Source organism: Macaca mulatta, chromosome 9, assembly GCF_049350105.2.
Source record: "Macaca mulatta isolate MMU2019108-1 chromosome 9, T2T-MMU8v2.0, whole genome shotgun sequence".
NCBI classification, from domain to species: Eukaryota; Metazoa; Chordata; class Mammalia; order Primates; family Cercopithecidae; genus Macaca; species Macaca mulatta.
The window spans coordinates 95,519,307-95,542,326 of NC_133414.1; the positions used below are offsets into that span (position 1 = coordinate 95,519,307).

Genomic DNA, 23,020 nt, shown 5'->3' on the forward strand with positions numbered 1-23,020 from the left:
TCGTTGGTGGAACAAACTTCTAAGAATGAAAGAAATGAAAAATAAATAGCAAGAATAGAGAGTGCAGTCACTCTTAGACTTATATAGTACAGTGTACTTATATAGTACAGTTTATATTTAAAAGGTTTCACTGAGTAAAGTTTGCAAAGATTAGTACACAGAGAAATAAGTGATAGGATATTTAAGCAAGAGAAAAATAAGAGCAAATATCAGGTGTGAAGAGCCAGGGCCTGTCTGGAAAAGAGAGAGGCCTACAGTGTAAAGCCATAGAGACAGGAATAATCATGTATCAAAGTGCTTTCAGCTGCAGAAATTGTACTCGCTCGCTCGCTCTCTATATATAAAACATATATACATACATACTATATATATTACTATATATGCAAAAAACTAAAGATGATTTAAACAAAAAGATAATTTATTATCTATCACAATAAGTTTTTCAGACATGGGGTAATATCAAGATTTTCTCAGTAATGCAAAGACAACACAAATCCAGGCTCTTTTTATTTTATGCTCTGCTCTCACTAGCATATTAGCTATTTCTCCATAATTAATGTTATCAATAGTCCCCAAATGCTGTTTAGAACTGTTTAAGTTCTAAATTTTATATCCCGACAGAGACTTCTATAACTTGAAAAGGGATTTTTAGCTTCTGTCTATCTTTGCAATTAAGATAAAATTTTTTAATTACTCAAAATGGAATCACATGTACATCTGCAAAATGATTCCTGGTAAAACAGAATGGAATTACAATGAATGGAATTGTTTTTAAGCTAGACTATTCAAGACTCATCTCATTTAGAGACGTAGCCTCTTCTGAGGCACAATGTCACCGGATATGTGAACTAACTTGGGGTTCTGAGTCCAGTAGTTTTGTGTTAAGACGACAGTATCTTCCATATTTATGCTAGAAACTGATATGTATTTCTATATTATTGAGTCACTAAAATGTAATAACCTCATAACAACACATTAGGATAGGTTTAACAGTGTAAATAGCAATTATTAACCAAGGTTTTGCCCATATTCAACTTACATATTTAGATTAAATCATTTTTACACTCGCCTGTCATAATTGCCAGCCCCACTCATAGGTATAAGCAATGTTGAATAGGCAAAAAATTAGGGAAAATGTCAAATGTCTGTTTTTAATTGTGTTGTTCATTTTCATTTTCTGTATTTTTATTTTAAATTGTTGCTTTTAAATAACTGCATCCAAGAAAGATTTGCAAGGCCCATTACAGGAGGAACGCAGAATGAATCATTTAAAAATATATATTAATTCTGCAAAATGTGCAGTGTGTGTATGTGTCTTTATGCACCCCAGAGAAAAAGAGAGACAGACAGAGAGACAAAGAGAGAAAGAAAGACAGATCACAGCTCTAGACATGAAAGGCTAAACTATGCACATTTCATTGATTGAGCCTGAGCTGGGAGATTTGAATCATATTTTTTTTCATTGAGTTTAACTTCTTATGTGACTCTTAAGAATATACTTACACTAAGTTGAGGGTGTAAACACACTCTCTCTGTCTTCCTTCTCACACACACACTCACACAGTTCTTTTTTTTCTTCTTCCACACTTCCCCTTCCCTTTCTCTTCTCCTTCCCCTTGCCTTTTCCCCTCATTTTTCTTTCCCTCTCTTCCCCCTCCTCTTGCTTTTGCAGCAATCTAATGCAGTTCCAAACTATATATTTTACTAAATGTGATTTCCAGAACAAAAATCACAAGCACAAATGCACAAGACAACTGAACAACCACAAAACAGTTTCAATGAACGAAATAGCACTGATGTATTGAACCTATCTAGAAACAATTTCATCATTCTTTAAAATGGCACTAAAATACAAAAGTGACATAAGGTCTTTTTAAGAATAAGAGATTCATCTTTTAAATTATAGTCCCTTAACTTGTGAATTCATTTAATGCAGGGCTGCTTATACCAGAGCACTAGTGTTGCCCTGTGACCTCCGTGCTACCAGGAAAAAACTCAATCCTAGACAGGGCAAAAAACTTAACTAATGAGCAGAAGTTGTGGAATCTGAAAGAAAAAATTGATGTATAACCTGGATTTTTTTTTTTTCACAATAACGAACTGATTCAAGTTCGTGCAGTCATGCTCTGCATAATGATATTTTGGTCAATGACATACCACATAGCAAATGGTGGTCTCATAAAATTATAATGTTGTATTCCTACTATACCTTTTCTATGTTTAGATTACATTTATACAGAAAATAGTGACCCCTGTGTTACCGTAGCCCATAGCATTCAGTACAGTGACATGCTGTACAGGTTTGTAGCCTAGGAGCCATAGGCTACATCACCTGCCTTAGTATGCAGTAGACTATCTATTTTAGGTTTGTGAAACTACACTCTATAATGTTCACGCAATGACAAAAATCACCTAACAACACATTTCTCAGAATGTACCCCATCATTAAGTGACTTGTAACTGTGTGGATTTTTTTATTATTATTTAATGCCTGATAATACTTAAAATACAGAGTGGATATCAATGTTGACAATTGATACTATGTAGAAATAACAGATTTCAGTGTTTGAATGCTTTGGTGATAAAAAACACAGTGAAAAGATAATATGACAGTAGGGAAGTTTTTCAGATACCTGGACTTTGATTTAGAACTATTACAAGACTGTGGATGAATGATACTAATAATATATTAAAAACTATGATAAGAAACAAATGTTCTGGTTATTATTACCAAAGGACTCTGGGGAAACCTATTGATCAAAATTAAATGTTTGTAAATATGATAACAATATTGACTCTGAAGCTTATAGTCATTCTATTTTCAGATGGTAAGCATGCCATCTGTAACTTCCAAGAGGATTAAACTAAAATATTGAGTTATTAATTTATCTTACATTCAAATAATCTGAAGTCTGTATTTTTAATATTTGCAGACATCCAATGACACCTTTGAAATTCCCCTAATGTTGACTGGAAATGTAGTGTTAAGGAAGAGACTCAACTATGAAGATAAGACTCGCTACTTTGTCATAATCCAAGCTAATGTGAGTATTCAATTTCTTTTAAATTTCTTCTGTAAATTTATGAAGTAAAAAACTCATCCAAAATGTGTCAGATAGTCTTGGCGTGCTCTGTGTCATTCACTTCTTCATCAGGGCACTCCTGCCCTTGGTGTTTATATATAATATCCTTATAGATGGGAAAAGGGATAGAATAGGTTGTTTTTATTCACTATATTATTTGAACTCTAAATTATTCATATGTATTAACCATGATCCAATAATTTTTAGCCTATACTGAAGTATTTTTTTCAAAGTAGGATCCAGCAAATAACTGCAGCAGAATCACATTGGGTATGTATTAAACTTACGTATTTCTGGACCCTACCTCAGATATTCTGAATGAAAATCTCAGATGATGGAAGTGGAATATCTGCATTTTTAGTTAGCTCTTCAGGGGATTCTAAGGTACACTAAAGGCAAAGAATCATTGCCTAATTGGTCGTGTTTTTCCTCATGGCTATCATTTATTGAGTAATTGTTCACTAGATATCAGCTAATATCCCCATAACTGAAATTTATGCTAAGTTATATAGATAACAATAACAGAACATCCAAACACATGCTTATAAAACACAGACATGCTTTATATGCTTATACAACAGAGATACCCTTATATGCTTATATAACATAGACATGCTTATATGCTTATAAAACATAGACATTTATTGTAGTTATTATTAGTGGAAGTGTAATAAAATTTCTGGAATTATGTGGCTCAGTGTTTGGCTTGACAGTTCAATTATATCACCAGGGACTTAGGTTCCTTCCATCTTTATACTTCTCTCTTCTCTGAAATGTGGTTATTTTCCCAATGCCTTATCAGCTGGGAGCTAGTTGTATACCATGGCCATTAAGAGTCACAACTGCATTTCAAGTCTGAATGCAGCAGGCAGAAAGGTTAGCAAAACTAGATTTTCTTTTACGTTTATTGATCCTTTCTCCTTTTATCTGGGAAGATACTCTCTTTAGAGTTCTCTCCCACCCATCTCCTTCCAGACTAGTATCACCTGAGTCAGCATGATAGGAAGGAAAGTTGAGGAAGTCCATATGTGTCAAAGGGGAATGCGGTATTCACTTCTGAATTATACTATGTATAGTCATATCCTGAGACTGGACACACAGATTACCTGAAAACATTTTTCTTTTCTTAGTAAGAAGAATGGGAGTACCACTCGAGAAAAAAGCTAGAAGGGAAGATCAGAAAAAGTCCCATATTAAGTGACAAGCTTACGCTTTTGAAATAACAGTTAAGAAATGAGCTATAAAAATATAAAAAATATGGAGAAATCTTGAATGCATATTTATAAGCAAAATAAACCATTAAGAAAAGGCTGCATACTGGATGATTCCAATATATAATATTCTGGTAAAAACAAAGCTAGGGAAATGGTGTAAAGATCAGTGGATGTCAGGGATATGGTGGTAAAGGCAGGTTAAAAGGGATTAATAGAAGGATCACAAAATATTTTCATGTCAGTAAAAATACTCTGGATGATACCACAAAGTTGGATAGATATCATTATACATTTGTCCATCCCCCTAGAATGTACAGCACCAAGAGTGATCTTTAAAGTAAAGGATGAACTTCAGTGATTATTATCATTCAATGTAGATTCATCAATTGTAGCCAATGTACAACTTTGATTAGGGCTGTTGTTAAGTGGGGAGGACGTGCATGTGTGAAGACATTGGTGTATATACCTTCCTCTCAATTTTTCTATAAACCTAAAACTGTTCTAAAAAATAATAGCCTTTTCTTTTTTAAAGCATCTAGACTCTGAAACCGTCCTGTGCCTTTAATGACTCCTAAGCATTGTAATCTTGCTCATACAGCAGAACAGAGAGATAGCAGGGGAGGCTAAAAGGAAAATAACCTCAATTAGCTGTTCTGAAGAAGCTAATATGAAAAAATGTGTCATGAACTTGTCATTTTCTTGCCTTTCTTAGAGATATATCACCTGACACAGAATGTGTATGCGTATAGATAGATACCTAAATAAATATATATTTAGGGCTATTTAGCTAGAAATATGTAGATAGACATGTAGATCTAATTTTTGAAGCTAAGTTTATAAGCTTTTATTTACATTTCTGCAGATTTTAAAAATAATTTATTATTGTATATATTATAATTATATATTATATGTTATATGTGTTATGTGTGTGTCTGTATGTGTGTATATATATTTTAATGTCATGTGGCATAGACCAGAGTGAAAACTGTGGATATGGGAAAAAGCAAAATGTATTAGGGAGGGCCACTCAGACTTCCTTAAAAACACAGAAAATTCCTTTTTCTGTTTAACTGAAGATGTGAAGAAAAGGGACAATATCTTTTTTATAAAGTCATATTGCTATGGAAGCTATTTGTAAGCTGGCTTTTTAAATTATGCAATTAAAAATAGGTATTTTTTTAATAGAAATGCAAAGTGAAATATTCTGAATTGGTATCTAGTTTTAAAATATTTGTAAAGACATCTGGAACAATTTCTATCCAGCATGATCCACTAGTCATCACTGAGGGAGTGACGAGTTTTTAGCACTTCAGGGATAAAATTATAAAACAGAAGTACATATGTGAATCATCAAAAGGAAGGAATAGCATTAGGAAGAGTTGAATGAACATTTGAATTTAAATGCAATAACAGTTTTTGTTATAAACTTAAGTCATACAGTACAAAATGAAATGTTAAATATAGAAGGTTATAACATTTTAAGTGTTTTTAAAAGTTTTAAGAACAAATATTTTTAATAGCTACATAATGTAAGATAATAATAATGGATCACCATTGATTTAACTATACTCTGTTTTTGTTTGTTTGTTCATTTGTTTTTGGCACCAAATTGATATTTACCCTCATGATGCTCATGAGAGGCAGTGAGTGTAGTGAATTATGTCACCCGAGTTCAAATCTCAGTTCAGCCATTTACTAGCTGTGTGATTCATAGCATATTTTGTATGTTAATTTCCTAACCAGTAAAATGGGTATATTAATAAAACATACCACATTGTTCTGGTTACAATTATCAAGTTAGCAAACAAAAAAGTACTTAAACTAATGCTTGAAATGTATTGAGATGTTATTACAGTATTACATAAATCACTAAAATAACTGTACTTTACTGTTTAAAAATCAGTAATTAAAAATGGAATTGCTATGAGAAAATTATATGTATGTATATTTATGTGTATAGGTATCTGTACATATATATATATTCACATACTTTTTAATCTTAGTAGATAATGCTATATTATTTTTCAAAGTGTTGTGACACATCACATTTCCACAAATGATAAAGAAGGATGCTCATTTCTACTACATTTTAAATCTGTAACTTAAAACCGTGAGTTGTTGGAGATGGAAAGTCAGCTGAGACTTGCTTGAAGGCCAATTGTGGGTTTCTCTTCCAAGCTCTGAGTTCAGTGATCTCACATTTGCAGCCATGGTGGGCGCATTTACAGTATGAAAAGTGCCAGTGCTACAAATCAGGGCTGCTTATCTGATAGCTGGTTGTTCATCATTAACTGTTTTGTATATACCAATAGTAACATAAGTCTAACATATCTTTGTATACGATAATGATATCCATATATTTAAAATGTCTCTCCATTTTTTTAACATTTATCTTGTTTGTTTATTTATTTATTTATTTATTTTGAGACAGAGTCTTGCTCTGTCACCCAGGCTGAAGTACAGTGGTACAATCTCAGCTCACTGCAACCTCCATCTCTGGGATTTAAGTGATTCTCATGCCTCAGCCTCCCAGCTAGCTGGGATCACAAGCATACCACCACACCTGGATATTTTTGAGGGGTGGGGAGGAGAGTATTGCTATGTCACCCAGGCTAGAGTGCACTGGCATGATCTCGGCTTACTGCAACCTCAGCCTCCCATGTTCAAGCTATCCTTGTGCCTCAGCCTCCTGAGTAGCTGGGATTACAGATGGACGCCACCACACCCAGCTAATTTTTGGATGTTAGTAGAGACAGGGTTTCAGCATGTTGGTCGGGCTGGTCTCAAACTTATGTCCTCAAGCAGTTCACCCGTCTCAGCCTCCCAAACTATTGGGATTACAGGCGTGAGCCACTGCACCTGGCATCAATTTTTTATATTGTATTGGTGGTATTCACAATGTAAGCCGTGTACATTAAACACCAATATATTATCTTGAAGTCATAAGGAGAGTTCAAATATGAGCAATCAATTTTGACTTTAAAGTATATGGTCTCTAAAAGAATAATTACAGGTATCATGACAAATTATTGAACATTACTCAGCTTTGACCTGGTTTTGCTTATGGTAAAAATATTTGATTTCTGAAGAGAATCCTTCAAATTACATGTAGTTTGGAGGTTTCTTTATATCCATGTTTACATATTATGATTCGTAATTAAGGTAATTGAGTTTTGACTGACCCATGTTAGAAAACCCTGTCACATCTTTTTTGAGAATATTTGCAATATTGTCGCCCATGCTGTTGACTTCAAATATATATACATAATGAAGTAAGGATTAATTCCAGACAAAAATTTTGGGGGGTGGATCTAGAAAAAAAATAGAGAGATGAAAGATCAATGGGTTTTCTTTTTGTTGAAATTTACTACATATTACTATAAACCTCAACTTTGATATGTTACCCTAATTCATATAGAATCAAAATAATCTCTTTACATATCATTTTTCTTCAAAGCAAACTCTCTTTCATATTATTGTTATAATGAGTTAAATATTAAGAACACTTTGGTAATCAAAATTTCTTAATTACCAGAAAGAAAAAGTTTATATTTAATTAATTATTTTATAATTTATTTATTTATTTTGAGATGGGGTTTTGCTCTGTCACCCAGGCTAGAGTGCAGTGGGGCGATCTTGGCTCACTGCAACCTTTGCCTCCCGTGTTCGTGATTCTCCTAACTCAGCCTCCCGAGTAGTTGGGATTACAGGCACGTGCCACCACGTCCAGCTAATTTTTTTTGTATTTTTAGTAGAAATGGAGTTTCACTCTGCTGGCCAGGGTGGTCTGAAACTCTTGACAACTTCAAGTGATCAGCCCACCTTGGCCTCCTGAAGTGCTGGGATTACAGGCATGAGCCGCTGAGCCTGGCCTGTATTTAAGTTAGAATCATGGCAAGAATGATTTATAATTTCTAAATTATTTTATGAATAGCAAGGGTGTTGTATATTTCTCAAATGGCAAAATCTAGAGAAGGGTTGCCAGCTATCTTTCCTCACAAGATATAATTCCTAAAATTATAGTATTACTATTTCTTTATTACCTCAAATTTTATCTTTATGGACAGAAATATTCAAAGAGAATGTGTAAGCATTGCAAACATATGTGCTTGTATATGTAAAATTCATTTTCTCTATTTTATATTGCAACCTTGTAAATAACTTTTCAGAAATAACCCCTACCCTGACCTTCCCTCACATCTGCTTCCTACTGATGTATGGAGTTAGTGTTCATTGTAACCCCATTGTTTTAACTCTGCAAGTTTCTTGGGCATTTTCTGAGGAGTGAGAATGAAATAGGAGGATAGCAGGTGATGGTTTATGGGAACTAATACTTATTGAGTGTTTGACTACTAAAGATACATAAGCATTTGGGGCTATAAATGATGATACAATTCTGTCTACTGGTTTGCATAAAAAATAAGAAATATTAGGCAAATATCTCAAACAAAAAAATGTTTTCAAGAGAACAGAATACCCAACTTCCTCTGGTTAATGTTCATAGAAGCATTATTTTTTTCCTCAACTTTTAAGCACAGGGAGTACATATGCAGGTTTGTTACATGGGTGTATTGCACTCAGGTAGTCAGCATAGTATTCAATGGGTAGTGTTTTGACCCATTCTCTCTCTTTGCCCCAGTAGTTCATGGTCTATGGTTCCCAGGTTTATTTCCCTGGGGACTCAGTGTTTAGCTCCCATTGAAAACTGACATTATGTAGTATTTGGTTTTCTGTTCCTGCATTAATTCACTTAGGATTATGGCCTCCAACTTCATCCATGTTGCTTCAAAGGACATCATTTCATTCTTTTCTATGACTGTGTAGTATTCCATGGTGCAAATGCACCACAGTTTCTTTATCCAATCCACTATTGATGGGCACCTAGGTTGCTTCTGTGTTTTTTTGCTATTGTGAGTAGCATGGCAATTAACGCAGACATGCGCGTGTCTTTTTGGTAGAATGCACTTTGTGTATAGACCCAGTAATGGGGTTGGTGGGTTGAATGGTAGCTTGATTTTAAATTGTTTGAGAAATCTTCAAACTGCTTTCCACAGTGGCTGAAATAATTTACATGACCACCAACAGCATATAACCATTTCCTTTTCTCTGCAGCCCTACCAGTATGTGTAATTTTTTGACTTTTTAATAATAGCCATTCTAACTGGTATGAGATGATATCTCATTATGGTTTTGATTTGCATTTCCCTGATGATAAATGCTGATGAACATGTTTTAATGTTTGTTGGCTGCATGTATGTCTTCTTTTGAGAAGTGTCTGTTCATGTCACTTGCCCCTATTTTAATGGTGCTATTTGTTTTTTGCTTGTTGAATTGTTTGAGTTCCTTATAGATTCTAAATATTAGACTTTTGTCAGATGTATAGTTTGCATGCCTTTTCTCTCATTCTTTCCATTTTCTGTTTACTGCATTGATAGTTTGTTTTAGTGTGCAGAAGCTCTTTAGGTGCCACTTGTCAGTTTTTGTCTTTGTTGCAGTTGCTTTTCAGGATATCATCATTATGAAATCCTTGCTAAAGCCAATGTCAAGAGGTATTTAATAGGTTTTCTTCTAGGATTTTTTGTACCTTGAGGCATTACATTTAAACCTTTAATTCATCTTGAGTCAATTTTTGTATGTCTGGTAGAATTCAGCTGTGCGTCTGTCCGGTCCAGGGCCTTTTTTGGTTGGTGAGTTTTTTATTACTAAGTTAATATCACAGCTTAATATTCGTCTGTTCAGGGTTTCAGTAGCTTTCTTTTTCAATCTTGGAACATTATATGTTTCCAGAAATATATCAATTTTCTCTAGATTTTCTAGCTTGAGGTTGGGGAGGCACAATTCTGTTCGGAGTAGTGGTTGAACTTGTTTAACATTTTAAAAGATATTCTTGCTTGCCAACTAGAATCACAGTTTCCTAACTTAATGTAATATTCCATTATTTTTAAATGATTAAAGTTAAAATATATTCTTATTTTTTAAAAAGGAAATGAAGAGAAATGCAGATGAAAATGGGAAAAGGAAGAAAGGAGATCTTTTTTGTGGATTTTAATATCTATTAGTCACATAACATAAATGAAAACACATAATTAAATTATATGAAATGTTTATAGAAATAGTTATTTTTTATTTTTTTACCACTCACAATTTAGAATGTTATTTCATTTACTCAGAAAAGCCTTGAAAAGTAGTATATTACTATAGAGATCAAAAGTGTAGGGTTTTTTCATTGTTTTTGTTTCTGTTTTGATTTTTATCTCAATTGCTGAAGGATTGTCTTTTAAATAGATATTGTAAGAACAAATCTGATTCCAAATTGGGAGAAGAACATCATGAATTAGCATTACCATTATGAACTCACAAGTTATGAGCGAGCATGAGACGTATTTTTATATATTTTCCTATGTGATATGTGTTGGTGATAAACTGTGGGAGAATTCCCACGTGTGGAAACTGTTGGTAGATTTTGTTGCTGCATCTCTGGTCACAATAGTTTTGCCAGGATTATTTTTATTTCTCATTTGAAAATACAAATTTTAGAGCTCAACACTTTGTAAGCAATATCTTTCCCCAATATGAGATAAAACTCCAATTATGTATTTTGGTATATACTTCCTGTAAATACACTATCTTTAACACACCAGTATCTATTCTATGGACTAGTAACAATAACCCAAAGAAGCAGATAATAGTGAGAGATCTGATGCTGACAGACTGAAAGAAAACGTAAGGTAAAAATAATTCAAATTTGTTTATTATAGTGATTTGGTGATGACATATAAAGAAGAAGGCTGAGTGACATGGAAGGGTAGAAATACTGCCTCTGGCATTTATATGCATGCATGTGTATATATGCATATACATGTGTGTTTATATATGTGTTCTACATTCATATATCACATACAATATTATATTTAATATTTATTATCTATTTACTATTTTTATAAATTAAATTTAGATTAATTCAATCTTTTAAAACTTCATCATAAGCAATCATTATTTTAAATGATGGGTTAAAGCCAGGCACATACCTATAGTCCTAGCTACTCAGGAGGCTGAGGTAAGAGGATTACTTGAGCCCAGGAGATTGAAGTCAATATAGGCAATGTAGCGAGATTCTCATTTCTAAAATAAATATATAAATAGATATTTTATAAATAAAAAAATTTTCAAAAATTATCTCCAATGCCATAAGTAAATTTACAAATACATATTAAATGTCATTTTATTAACTTATTTATGTTGTTGAGATAAAAATGTCAAACATAAAATCATTAAAACATGTAACAAAAGTTTACCAACCCTATTAAAGAAGCTTTCAGTTTTCATATATATATATATATATATATATATATATATTTTTTTTTTTTTTAGAAACTAAAAGAGTTGTTTTAGTTCATAAACTTTAATATAACTTTAAGGGAAATGTGGAAGATGAGATTACTTAATAATTTAAAACACTGGATGATGCAACACAAAGGGAAATATATGTGAAAATATAACCTACTAATCTTTATGAAGTCACATTATCTTAATATTAGTAATTTTCAGTATTAAATTACTCTCTTAATAATGGACTGAGGAAATATGTCCTCATCATTTTTTAAGACTGTCAGAAGCAGGGTATTGGAGTCTGCCCCTTGGAAGCTACTCAGGATATGCCAACTGAACAAATCATTACATCATTTATCTATTAATTCATATATTGTAGTTATAGCTATAACCCAATTAAATAAAAGATCAGTATTTAAAAAGTGGCAAGTTTGATGAGCTAGCTGCATTTTTCTAAAATTTAAAATATACACGTACATTTATTTTGAATTAAGGTTTTTCTACATGTTCAAAATTCATTCATCTTAAGAATAATTTAGAAAGTTCATTTGTGAACCATCAAAATTATCTCACATGCCACACGTTGCTCCTACTCTACTTTTCAACTGGCCTAGAGGTTGATATATGTATGGGAGTGCACATCGACAGTTCCTGAAACAGCTAAAGAAGAAGGTGTACATATTTAACATAATGAGAGGGAGGAGACTTCTAAGGGAAGAAAAACTAGGTTTCTAGGAGAACAAAGGGGAGATTAAAATAGCTTGTAATCATGTTTATGTAGGTAAGAATAGACTTCCTTGTTTTTTCTTCATTTTCATAAACTTTCTTGGGAGAGGGAATTCATGGCAGCCACACTCCCACAAGTATCTGCTTTTAGTGCCATAAAAGAAGTTCAGAAAAGACTCCTTTCTCTTTGTTCAATCTCAAATGTCTTTAGTTTTAAATAATCTTTATAGTGCCTCTAGGGATCTGAGTGAGTCCCAAAACTTTGAAAATTTAAACATTTTGTGTTTTTTTAACTATAATTTTGTCACAGTCTATCTTATACTGTATCAAAATATCAAAGAATCCTGGAACCACAAAGTTATTGCATTCTAGACAAGGTTGTACTTAAAAAATTCCACCAGTAGAAATTTGTGCTTCCTAAACTTTACCCTCAAGCATTGCTTTACAACTTTTTTTGAGCAACCAGATTGGGAATGAGTTTAACTGAAATGTACTATTAACCAAGCTTAAGAAGAGGGATTTTTTTTTTTTAATTGGAAAGCAAATATTAATGTCTGGGAACTGTCACAAAGGAAGACATTTTATGAACAAACTAAAATAAAATACAGGTCTGTTAGTATAATTACTTTTAAAAAGTATTTAACATAAATAAGCAAAATAAGATTAGCCATTTTAAAGTGAACAATTCAATGGCGTTTGGTACACTCACAGTATTGTACAACCACCGCCTCTATCCAGTTCCTAAACATTTTAATCACTCCAAAAAGAGCTGGCACCACTCATGCAGTTGCTTCCCATATACCCTCACCAGCTCCCTGTAGCCACCAATTTGTTTACTGCTTCCAGATATTGCATATAAATGGATCATATAATATGTGACCTTATATTTTGTCTGGCTTCTTTATTTCAAAATATGATGTTTTCAAGTCTCATTCATGTTGTTGTATATATCAGGACTTCATTTCCTTTTATGCTTGAATCATATGCCATTGTATGTACATGCCATCATCTGTTTATCCATTTCTTCATTGATAAATACATGGGCTTTTGCCGGCTTTTGTCTGTTGTGAATAGTGCTACATGAACATGCATGCAAGTATACTTTTCAATGTTGTACAAAATAGAATTCAAAAAGACAGAAAAGCATAATAGTTCTTCAAAATAATAACCGAATACTATGAAAGTAAAAACATTTCCAGATTCTGTCATAATGAATGATGCTACCACCACCACCCTCAACAATGGATGTTCTGGATGGAAATGACTTAGGTCCAATATTATTTTCTTCTGTCCTATGATAAACGTTCTTCAGATAAATAGAAACAATTTGCATTTCTAATACAATTACTACCCATTATTTAAGTGTGTGCTATCCATCGTGATTTCTTTCTAAAGAAATGGAAAGGGAAACAAGAAAGAGTAACGTTATAGTAGAGAAAACTGACTAGATACGGCCTCAGCCAGGTTCAAGTTAACAACAGTGATAAGTCATATTAATAATATACTATTGATAAATGTGTCAAAAATAGCACTTGACTTGTGGTTTTCCTACATAAATCATGTAAGTCCAGTTGAATCTTGAGGAAAACACCAGATAAACACCCATTAAGGGACATTCTGCAAAAATATCTGGTACTCAAAATTGTTAACATCATCAAAAACAAAAGTCAGAGAACTTGTCACAGCCAAAATGAGCTTAAGTAACCATTATGACTGAATGTAAACTGTTATCCTGATTGGGATCCTGAAACAGAAAACTGACATTAAGTAAAAACTAGGGAAATCTGAAGACATTTTGGATTTTAATTAGTAACAATGCAACATTGCACTAGACAAAGTTAAATGATAAGGAAGACTGTATTCACAGCTATTGCAATAGAGAAGACCAGAATACAGACTAGATCTGAACTGAACTCTAATAGAAAGAATGGCTAGAGAGAAGTTAAATGCTCCAGTGGACTTGGGTGTAGGGGGATTCACAGATCAGGTGTGTTTACTAATTGACGTTCCCAAAGGAAAATAAACTTCCTTGAATTTTCATGACAAAAAGTAGTTTTAGAAATTGGAACAAGTCTCCAAAGGAAGTCAAGCTCCTACCCTCCCACAGAAACTGGGAAATAGGGGCTTCTTCCTTGACTATTACATTTCAAAGAGATGGCCCCCAGGTCGTGAAAAACATGGGTCTTTAGAACTGGCAAGAAGCTTATAAAAGATTCACATCTCAGAGGCACAGAGAAAGAATTTACAATTACAAGATTTCTAAAGTAAATGCTCTAATAAGATGGCAGTGACCTTTATGGTTAGACTGTCTAGTAATGTGAACTATTAGGTAAAGGCCTAACATATAAAAGCTTAACTACTGTAACATACTGTCAACAAAGTCGCTTTGAAGACATTTGGATCTCAGTTTACATCCTAGCTTCACCGCTTAAAACTGTTGGTTTAGGCAAGTTAATTTATCAATCTTTTTTTAATGAAAATTAAGTCTGCATTATGCCTAATTTCTTTTTTGTTGTTGTTTTTTGAGACTGAGTCTCACTCTGTCGCCCAGGCTGGAGTGCAGTGGCGTGATCTTGGCTCACTGCAACCTCTGCTTCCCAAGTTCAAACTATTCTCCTGCCTCACCCTCTCGAATAGCTTGGACTCCAGGCGCCCACCACCGCACCCAGATTTTTGTATTTTTAGTAGAAACGGGGTTCACCATGTTGGCCAGGCTGGTATCAAACTCCTGACCTCAAGTGATCCACTCACCTTGGCCTCCCAATGTGCTGGGATTACAGGTGTGGGCCACTGCTCCTGGCCATTGTGCCTAATTTCTATAAACTACCTGTTGTTTGTTTTTCTCTCTAACAGGACCGTGCCCAAAATCTGAACGAGAGGCGAACCACCACCACCACTCTCACAGTGGATGTTCTGGATGGAGATGACTTAGGTCCAATGTTTCTTCCTTGTGTCCTTGTGCCAAACACTCGTGATTGCCGTCCACTCACTTATCAAGCTGCCATACCTGAGTTGAGAACTCCGGTAAATATGCTCTTATCTTTCTCCCTTCATTTGCATGTTTTAAAACCCAATGGGATCATGTTCAAGTATTTTGCAGACATATAATTTATAATAGCAAAACTCACTATATGCACATTTAAAAATATTTATGTCCAAAACTATTTTCAGGGAGTATGCATACATTTTTAACACAAAGAGTAATTATATAATTTACAAGGTAGAAAGTATGTTATGAAACAACAGTCCAACATGGTTATTTTATTTTTATTTTTTACCAATAAATCACCAAGGAGTTCACTAGCCATTCTGAAAAACTCCAAATAACCACTGCAGCATTTTCTTAAATTCGTGTTTAAACATGCAGTACTCAGTCACAGGACACACAGGTCAATAGGATACACATTTGGCCCAGTAGAATTCTGAAATGTTATTGGAGATTATGTTTGGCTATTTGAAGGTAGGAGCTAACAAATACTGAATACAAATACTTACCTCTTAAAGTAAAGATACAGAAAGGTGAAGCATGAATACATATTTTCTACGCTTAATCCTATATTTTTGATAAATGCTAATGGAGCTATAAACTTCTGCCGGTTTGGATTTCACACCTTGGACCTCCCTAGATGATTGATGTACATACCTAAGAATAAGAATTTTAAGGCAAATGGATATCCTGTTGGGGCAAAAATATCCATTTCTCCCCTAAAAGGTGTATTTGTGTGTGTGTGTGTGTGTGTGTGTGTGTGTGTATACACGTATTCTGTTTTAAAAAATTCAATGGTCTAGGATTTAACCATCTAACTAATATTTTTGCTGTTTCCCTGGAAAGCAATCAGCTCTCTGGGTTCCCAAAATGGCTCAAAGTGTTAGAATTTGTTGGAAGCTATTTGACTTTTTTTCCTCAAAGCACCTGAGAACTGCAGTTCTGAGGGTCCTCTATTTGAGATTTTGAGGAATAGAACAGGAATGCCTTCTAAATGTGAAGCCAAAGAGTGCTTATCCAATGTCATAATATTAATACATCTATTGGTTTTTCTCACAGTTCACTGGTCCAGTTAACTTGCATGAATAATAATAATAAAAAAAAGCTGGAGAGAAAAAAAAATAAATCTTATGTGCATTGGATAAAAAATATGTTTTCAGCCAAATGAAGTACTTTTGCAGACAAAAAAGCTAATCAGAACTTGACTAGACAAAATAGATGTAGATTCCCTAAAGTTATATGCCATTATGTTATTTTGTCGAATCCCAGCAAAAAAACAAAAACAAAAAACAAAAAAACCCACCAACTATTAACAATGGTGAACATAAAAATTTTCTTTGAAAGAACTGGTAAAAGTAATGATGACATATACAATTTGTATAAGGCTGCACGCCTACTGCCGTCTGCCCTTCGACAAAGCTGACAAAAGCAATGGGAAAAAGACTACCTATTCAGTAAATGGCACTGGGAGATCTAGCTAGCCATATGAAGATTGAAGCTGGACCCCCTCCTTACACCATACGCAAAAAGCAACTCAAGATGGATTAAAGACTTAAATGTAAAACTCCAAACTAGAAAAAACCCTGTAAGACCACCTAGGCAATACCATTCAGGACAAAGGCACAGGCAAAGATTTTGTAACAGACAGCAAAAGCAATTGCAACAAAAGCAAAAATTGACAAATGGGATCTAAGTAAACTTAAGAGCTTCTACACAGCTAAACAAACTATCAACAGAGTGAACAGACCACCTACAGAATGGGAGAAAATATTTGCAAACTATGCATCTGACAGAGGTCTAATATCCAGCATCTATGGGGAATTTAAATTTATAATAATTTTAAAAAAAACATTAAAAAGTGGTTTTTTTGGACATGAACATTTTTCAAAAGAATACATACGTGTGGCCAATAAAGCAATGAAAAACAGTTAAACATCACTAATCATTAGAGAAATGCAAATCAAAACCACACTGAGAAACCATCGCACAGTCAGTCAAAATGACTATTATTAAAAAGTCAAAAAATAACAAATGCTGGCAAGGTTGCAGAGAAAAGGGAACAGTTACACACTGTTGGTGAGAGTGTAAATTAGTTCAGCCACGTGGAAAGCAGTGTGGCAATGTCTCAAAGAGCTAAAAGGAGAACTCTCATTTGACCCAGCAGTCCTATTACTGGGAATATACCCAGAGGATTATAAATCATTCTGCCATAAAGACACATGCACATGAATGTTCACTGCAGCACTATTCACAATAGCAAAGACACGGAGTCAATCTAAATGTCCATGAATGACAGATTGGATAAAGAAAATGATGTACATATACCACATGGAATATTATACGGCTATAAAAATAATGAGGTCATGTTTTTGCAGGAACATAGATGGAGTGGGAGGCTAATTTCCTTAGCAAACTAACACAGGAACAGAAAACCAAATACCACATATTCTCACATGTAAGTGGGAGCTGAATGATGAGAACTCATGAACAGAAGGAAGGGAACAATAGACACTGAGGTCTATCTGAGGTTGGAGGGTGGGAGGAGACAGAGGAGCAGAAAAGATGACTATTGGGTACTGGGCTTACTCACTGGGTGACGAACTTATCTATACAACATGATATGAGTTCACCTGTGTAACAAACCTGCGTATGGACCCCTGAACCTAAAATATAACTCTTTTTTTAAAAAAAGTTTCGTTTTTATTTATCTTTTAAAATATCTACAAGAGGGTGAGTTTGCTCCATGACTAATCATTGTTTGTGCATGAAATTTAAACATGTAAGGTTAAAGTATATTAGGCTGGCATTAACATTTTAAAAAATTTCTACAAGAGGGTGGGCTTGCTCTATGACTAATCATTTTTTGCACATGGAATTTAAACATGTGTAAGATTCAAGTATATTGGGCTGGTATTAAAATGTGCATTTTTTCATTCAAATATTTCTATTTGGAAAGACAATAGTGTAAAAATAATAATATGCTGAAACAGATATTTAATACTTGATAATAATCTTTTTCAATCATCCCCATACAAATACGACACTCTGGATTGCGTGTGTGTGTGTGTGTGTGTGCGCGCGTGCACTTTCAATTAAAATCCCTTTAAATATAAAACAGGAAAAAGAAAAATATATTTTTAGTATTAATTTATGTTTCTGAGTTAATATATTTAGCTAGTGTACAGTGGGACCCCAAGAGAAGGTATATATTGAGACCACAATAATCCAATTCAATGAGTCAGTCTGATGACTGTTTACTAGTAGTTAGTTCACTGAGGAAAGTAAAGGAAGATAAAAGCTGCTGCTTGAAAAGCAGAGTGTACGAACTTAATTTTATTAAGGATCATTGAGCTTCCTTTCCTCTCCAGATTACAGACTGAACATCTCTCTCATTCCTATGCAGTTTAGTGCTAGACACCAGACTATACTTTCAATTTGGGGTAATAACATAAGTGATCATAATGTCTAGAGTTTGTATAGAATGTTCTGTTTGTAATGAACTATGCTAAGCTCTGCACAAATATTAACTGGTTGAATATGTTGAATATACACAAAAACATTTTTGGTAGACAGTTTAAGTATATAGATATAGATATAATTTAGTAAGAGTAAATAAAATTAAGATACATTTGAGTCCTGGCTCTACACACAAAAATTGATAGGGTTTTTTTTTTGTTTGTTTTGTTTTTCTGGCTCTGTCAGCCTGGGTTAAGTTGGAGATTCACTCTGTAGGTGGATGTAGTTGTTGAAAAATATTTATATCCAAAGGTATTTTCAGAGAGTATGGGCAAATTTTTGATCAGAATGCCTCACTCTCTCCCTTGTTGTACTATAATATTCATATTTTGAGTATCAGTACTCAAAGGAGAACTAGTCCAAGGATAAAACTTACCCAGTCTTTGGATGACAAACCCAATCCAATATTAAATATTACATATCCTAACATAAGGAGAGCAATGAACTAATGGTGAAGAGATTAAGTCAAGAAATTTGTTATGCTCTGAATCCTTTGTAAAGTCGTATTTGGGCAAAGAGCACGAGGGATCCGGAGGATGGTGGATTCTTGCTGGTAAAAAAGGAGGTGTTTGAAGATCAATAAATAGTTCCGTGAACAATTATTCTTGTATTTTCTTTCAAAACCATGCTTTTTGAATTAAATATTATGGAAGAAATTCCAGAATGTTCAATATTGATCCTTTTATCATTTTTAACCAATTGAGCCATTCCTTAACATACTTTGAAAAAATGAGAATTTAAGTTTTACACATTTAAGTAAATATTTATTTTTTAATTTCATGTACAAAAATATAGATATGTTTACTTGTATACCTAGGCACTTGGTCAGATTATCAGTTACTGTATAACAGGCCACCAAAACTTAGTGGGTTCAAACTGCAATCATTTAATTTGCTCACTAAGCTGCAATTTTAGCAAGACTTGAGAAAACACCTTATCTTTGCTCCATGCAGCATCAGCTGTGGCACTTTAACTGAGGGCTGGGTGCCACTTTCATGATGATTAACTTAGATGGCTACCAAGCTGATTTTGGCTGTTGGCTGGTGCTCATCCAGGGCTGTAGACTAAGGCTTCATTTTCACCTCAGTTAAGCCTCTTATAGGCTGTTGGAGCTTCCTCACAGCAAGACAGTGGGTTGTCATAACAAGCTTCCCAAGAGAATTAGGCAGAAATTTTCATAAATTAGAATTTGCAGTGTCAGATCTGCTGTGGTCAAATTTCTGCCAGTTTCAAGGGGTAGAAACATACTCCACCTCCCTATATGAGGAGTGTCCAAGTCACATTATAAGAAGAACATATGGAAAAGAAAATATTATTGTGGCAATCTTTCACAAATAAAATCACCCTTAGTACTGGCATCAGGTTTTTATGTACATTGTTATTTTGAATTCATTCTGGAACACTAGGTATAAAAACCAGAGTTAGTATTTGAGCTTCACATTCAAATTACTGTGTTTATGTCTGTACTTTTATTCTTTTTGATTTTCTCTTTTTCTATTTTCCTTTATATATTCTGCTAAAATTTCATGAAATTTCAATAAGATCTTGCTCTCCAGAGTGAGATAACTAACCATTAATGTCAGCTAAACAGGACAAATTGACTCTAATTGTATACTTACTGATCCTTTCTTAAAGGAATTCTTCAAATTTTAAAAGACTTGCCACCTGTTCACCTATGTTGATGGGAAATTTTCCTTACTTTGGTGGTATTCTTGACTTGAGAAACCATTCTTAACATCATTATAGTACATGCAGGATTTCTCAGTTCAGAAAATCTTTTTAAAATATAGTCTATTAATAAATTTATCTCATGAACTATGATATAATAAAAATAAAAATCTGCTTTATATTAAAATTTAAAGTCACTTGTTTAGAAATACACTGATTTTATAAATGTAGATTACATGGTTTTCCAATATAAACAACTCTCTTTGGCAAATTAATGTTTTCACAAACACTAAGATTAATATTATATTGAACACATAAATACATCTGATGTTACAAAGGTATAAAGCAATTCATAGTACTCTTCTAATTTATTATTAATTTGCTACATTTCTATAGGACCCTAATGTATGCCAAACTATGTTAATTGAGGATGCTGAGCAAGTAGGATGAAATAAATTATTGCCCAAATATATTATTATGTATATTTATTCCTAATTTCTGACTTTCTTAAAGTTACTATGTTTGTAAAGTTTAGATTTTCTGGTTTTATGAAAAAGGTCTGTAGAATTTGGAGTATAAAATCCTTGGCTTTATTTTCTAATGAAGCACAGATAAAACCATGATAAATCCTTGTGCATTTTTTCAACTGAACAGTAGCATACATTTATGTGTTGGCTTGACTGGTTGGCTGTTTTTTCTCTTTTTCAGTGTAATATATCCCTGGAGAGAAAAATGAATGATATATTGACATAGTATCTATGTATTTACTGTGCACACCTTCCTTTAATTATTGCGCCATAATTAAAGCTTGTCATAACAAGCTTCCCAAGAGAATTAGGCAGAAATTTTCATAAATTAGAAATCAGTATTTCAACATCAGTGGCTCACTAAACATAGTCATCTTTTTCTCTCCCCCTATTTAAAACTCTTGTGTTGGATCCCAATAATTTCTAGTGACAAACACCTCAACTGCAATCTTTGTCATAAAACAACTTGCTTTCATGTCAAAAACAACTTCTCTTGTTTATCTGTGGTACTCTTTCCCTCCAGGGAAGCTTTCTCAGTTATCAGAAAAGTAATGCTGATTTTCTGTCATCTACAACACTTATCATTTCTTCTTGGCCTAGCCTCACATTAAATATCTTACAGTCTGAGAACTCTGTCCTCTCTTGTTTTTTTAATGGAAGTACTGGTTTTCCTCATTCCCTCTGTGGCCTTGGATTTCACCTCTTATATCTTAGATGGCTTTTATTTATTTTGAAATTTATTTTAAAATTATGATTAAATTTTAAAGATTTACAAGGCTTCTCTCTTTTGTAATTCTTTTTTTCTTCATTATTGTTTTTATTACGATTGAGTTGAGCAAACCTCTATAGAGTTCTATTTTTCCTCAAATAGGGATTATGTATTTGTTGTAGATAAGTCTTCTAACTTGAAATCTGTCTTGAGTTCCAAGTTTGCATTTCTCATCTTTTTCTGGATATTTTTAACTGTGTTTCCAGCAGATGCCTCATTATTCTTTCTATTCAATTCTAATGCATCTGTACTTGCTACGTATTGTTACTCCTGGGGTCATTATTGATTTGAACTTAGACTTCAGTGACCTCCATTCCAAACTCAATCAATCTCCAAAGACATTTTCTACATTACCTATACACTGTTACTCAAATCTGTTTGACACGTGTCTATTTACACTGTCAAAACATCTATTTAAAGACATTCTCTAAACTTGGTATGCAGCCTCCAGTGTCTCACTCCTCTAACCACCATCACAATAAAGCCAAAGTTGTTTTTGTTTTTGTTTTTGATACAATTCTGATCTGATTTTTTGATGTTTAAAAAGGTTCAGTGTTTTTCATCATACACCAAATGAATTCCACGGCTTTTATCATATCATTCAAAGTAACTTTATATCTGACCACTTTCCAGTCCCATGTCTTCTAACACACATAGTACAACTTGTCTAGGCACACAGAACATCACATATGACCCTGAACTTCTCTGAGAATTACCCTACTTTCTCTCTGTTTCATATGTTAAGCACATATTTGTTATTCAAGTTTCACATCAGTTAACCTAAAATGATAGACCCTCAAAACTAATAGTTTCTCTTTGTGACCCCATTTATTCCTACTATAAATATTAAACTCTTCATTACAATGTGTTCATTTACTATGAATGTTTTTCTTTCACTACACTATGAGTTCTTTAAACTTCTCTTGTCATTATATCCTAACTTGAAACCCATTGGCTTCACATAGTAGATATAGAGTATTTTTTTTTTCTTTTTTTGAGATGGAATCTCGCTTTGTCACCAAGGCTGGAGTGCAGTGCACGATCTTGGCTCACTGCAACCTACACCTCCCGTTTTCAAGCGATTCTCCTGTCTCAGCCTCCCAAGTAGCTGAGACTACCAGCATGTGCCACCCACACCCGGCTAATTTGTGTATTTTTTCAGTTGAGACGGGGTTTCACCATGTTGGTCAGGCTGGTCTCAA

General features: G+C 33.7%; 1 protein-coding gene across 1 annotated transcript in view; it reads left to right on the top strand.

Annotated features, from left to right (window-relative positions):
* The window catches only part of PCDH15 (protocadherin related 15), a 990,428-nt gene that overhangs the window by 488,229 nt on the left and 479,179 nt on the right, over positions 1-23,020 (top strand). The window contains exons 7-8 of the mRNA XM_077945583.1: positions 2,934-3,044; positions 15,206-15,376. Of these exons, the coding sequence (XP_077801709.1) occupies positions 2,934-3,044; positions 15,206-15,376 (282 nt within the window). The remainder of the gene's footprint in view (positions 1-2,933; positions 3,045-15,205; positions 15,377-23,020) is intronic.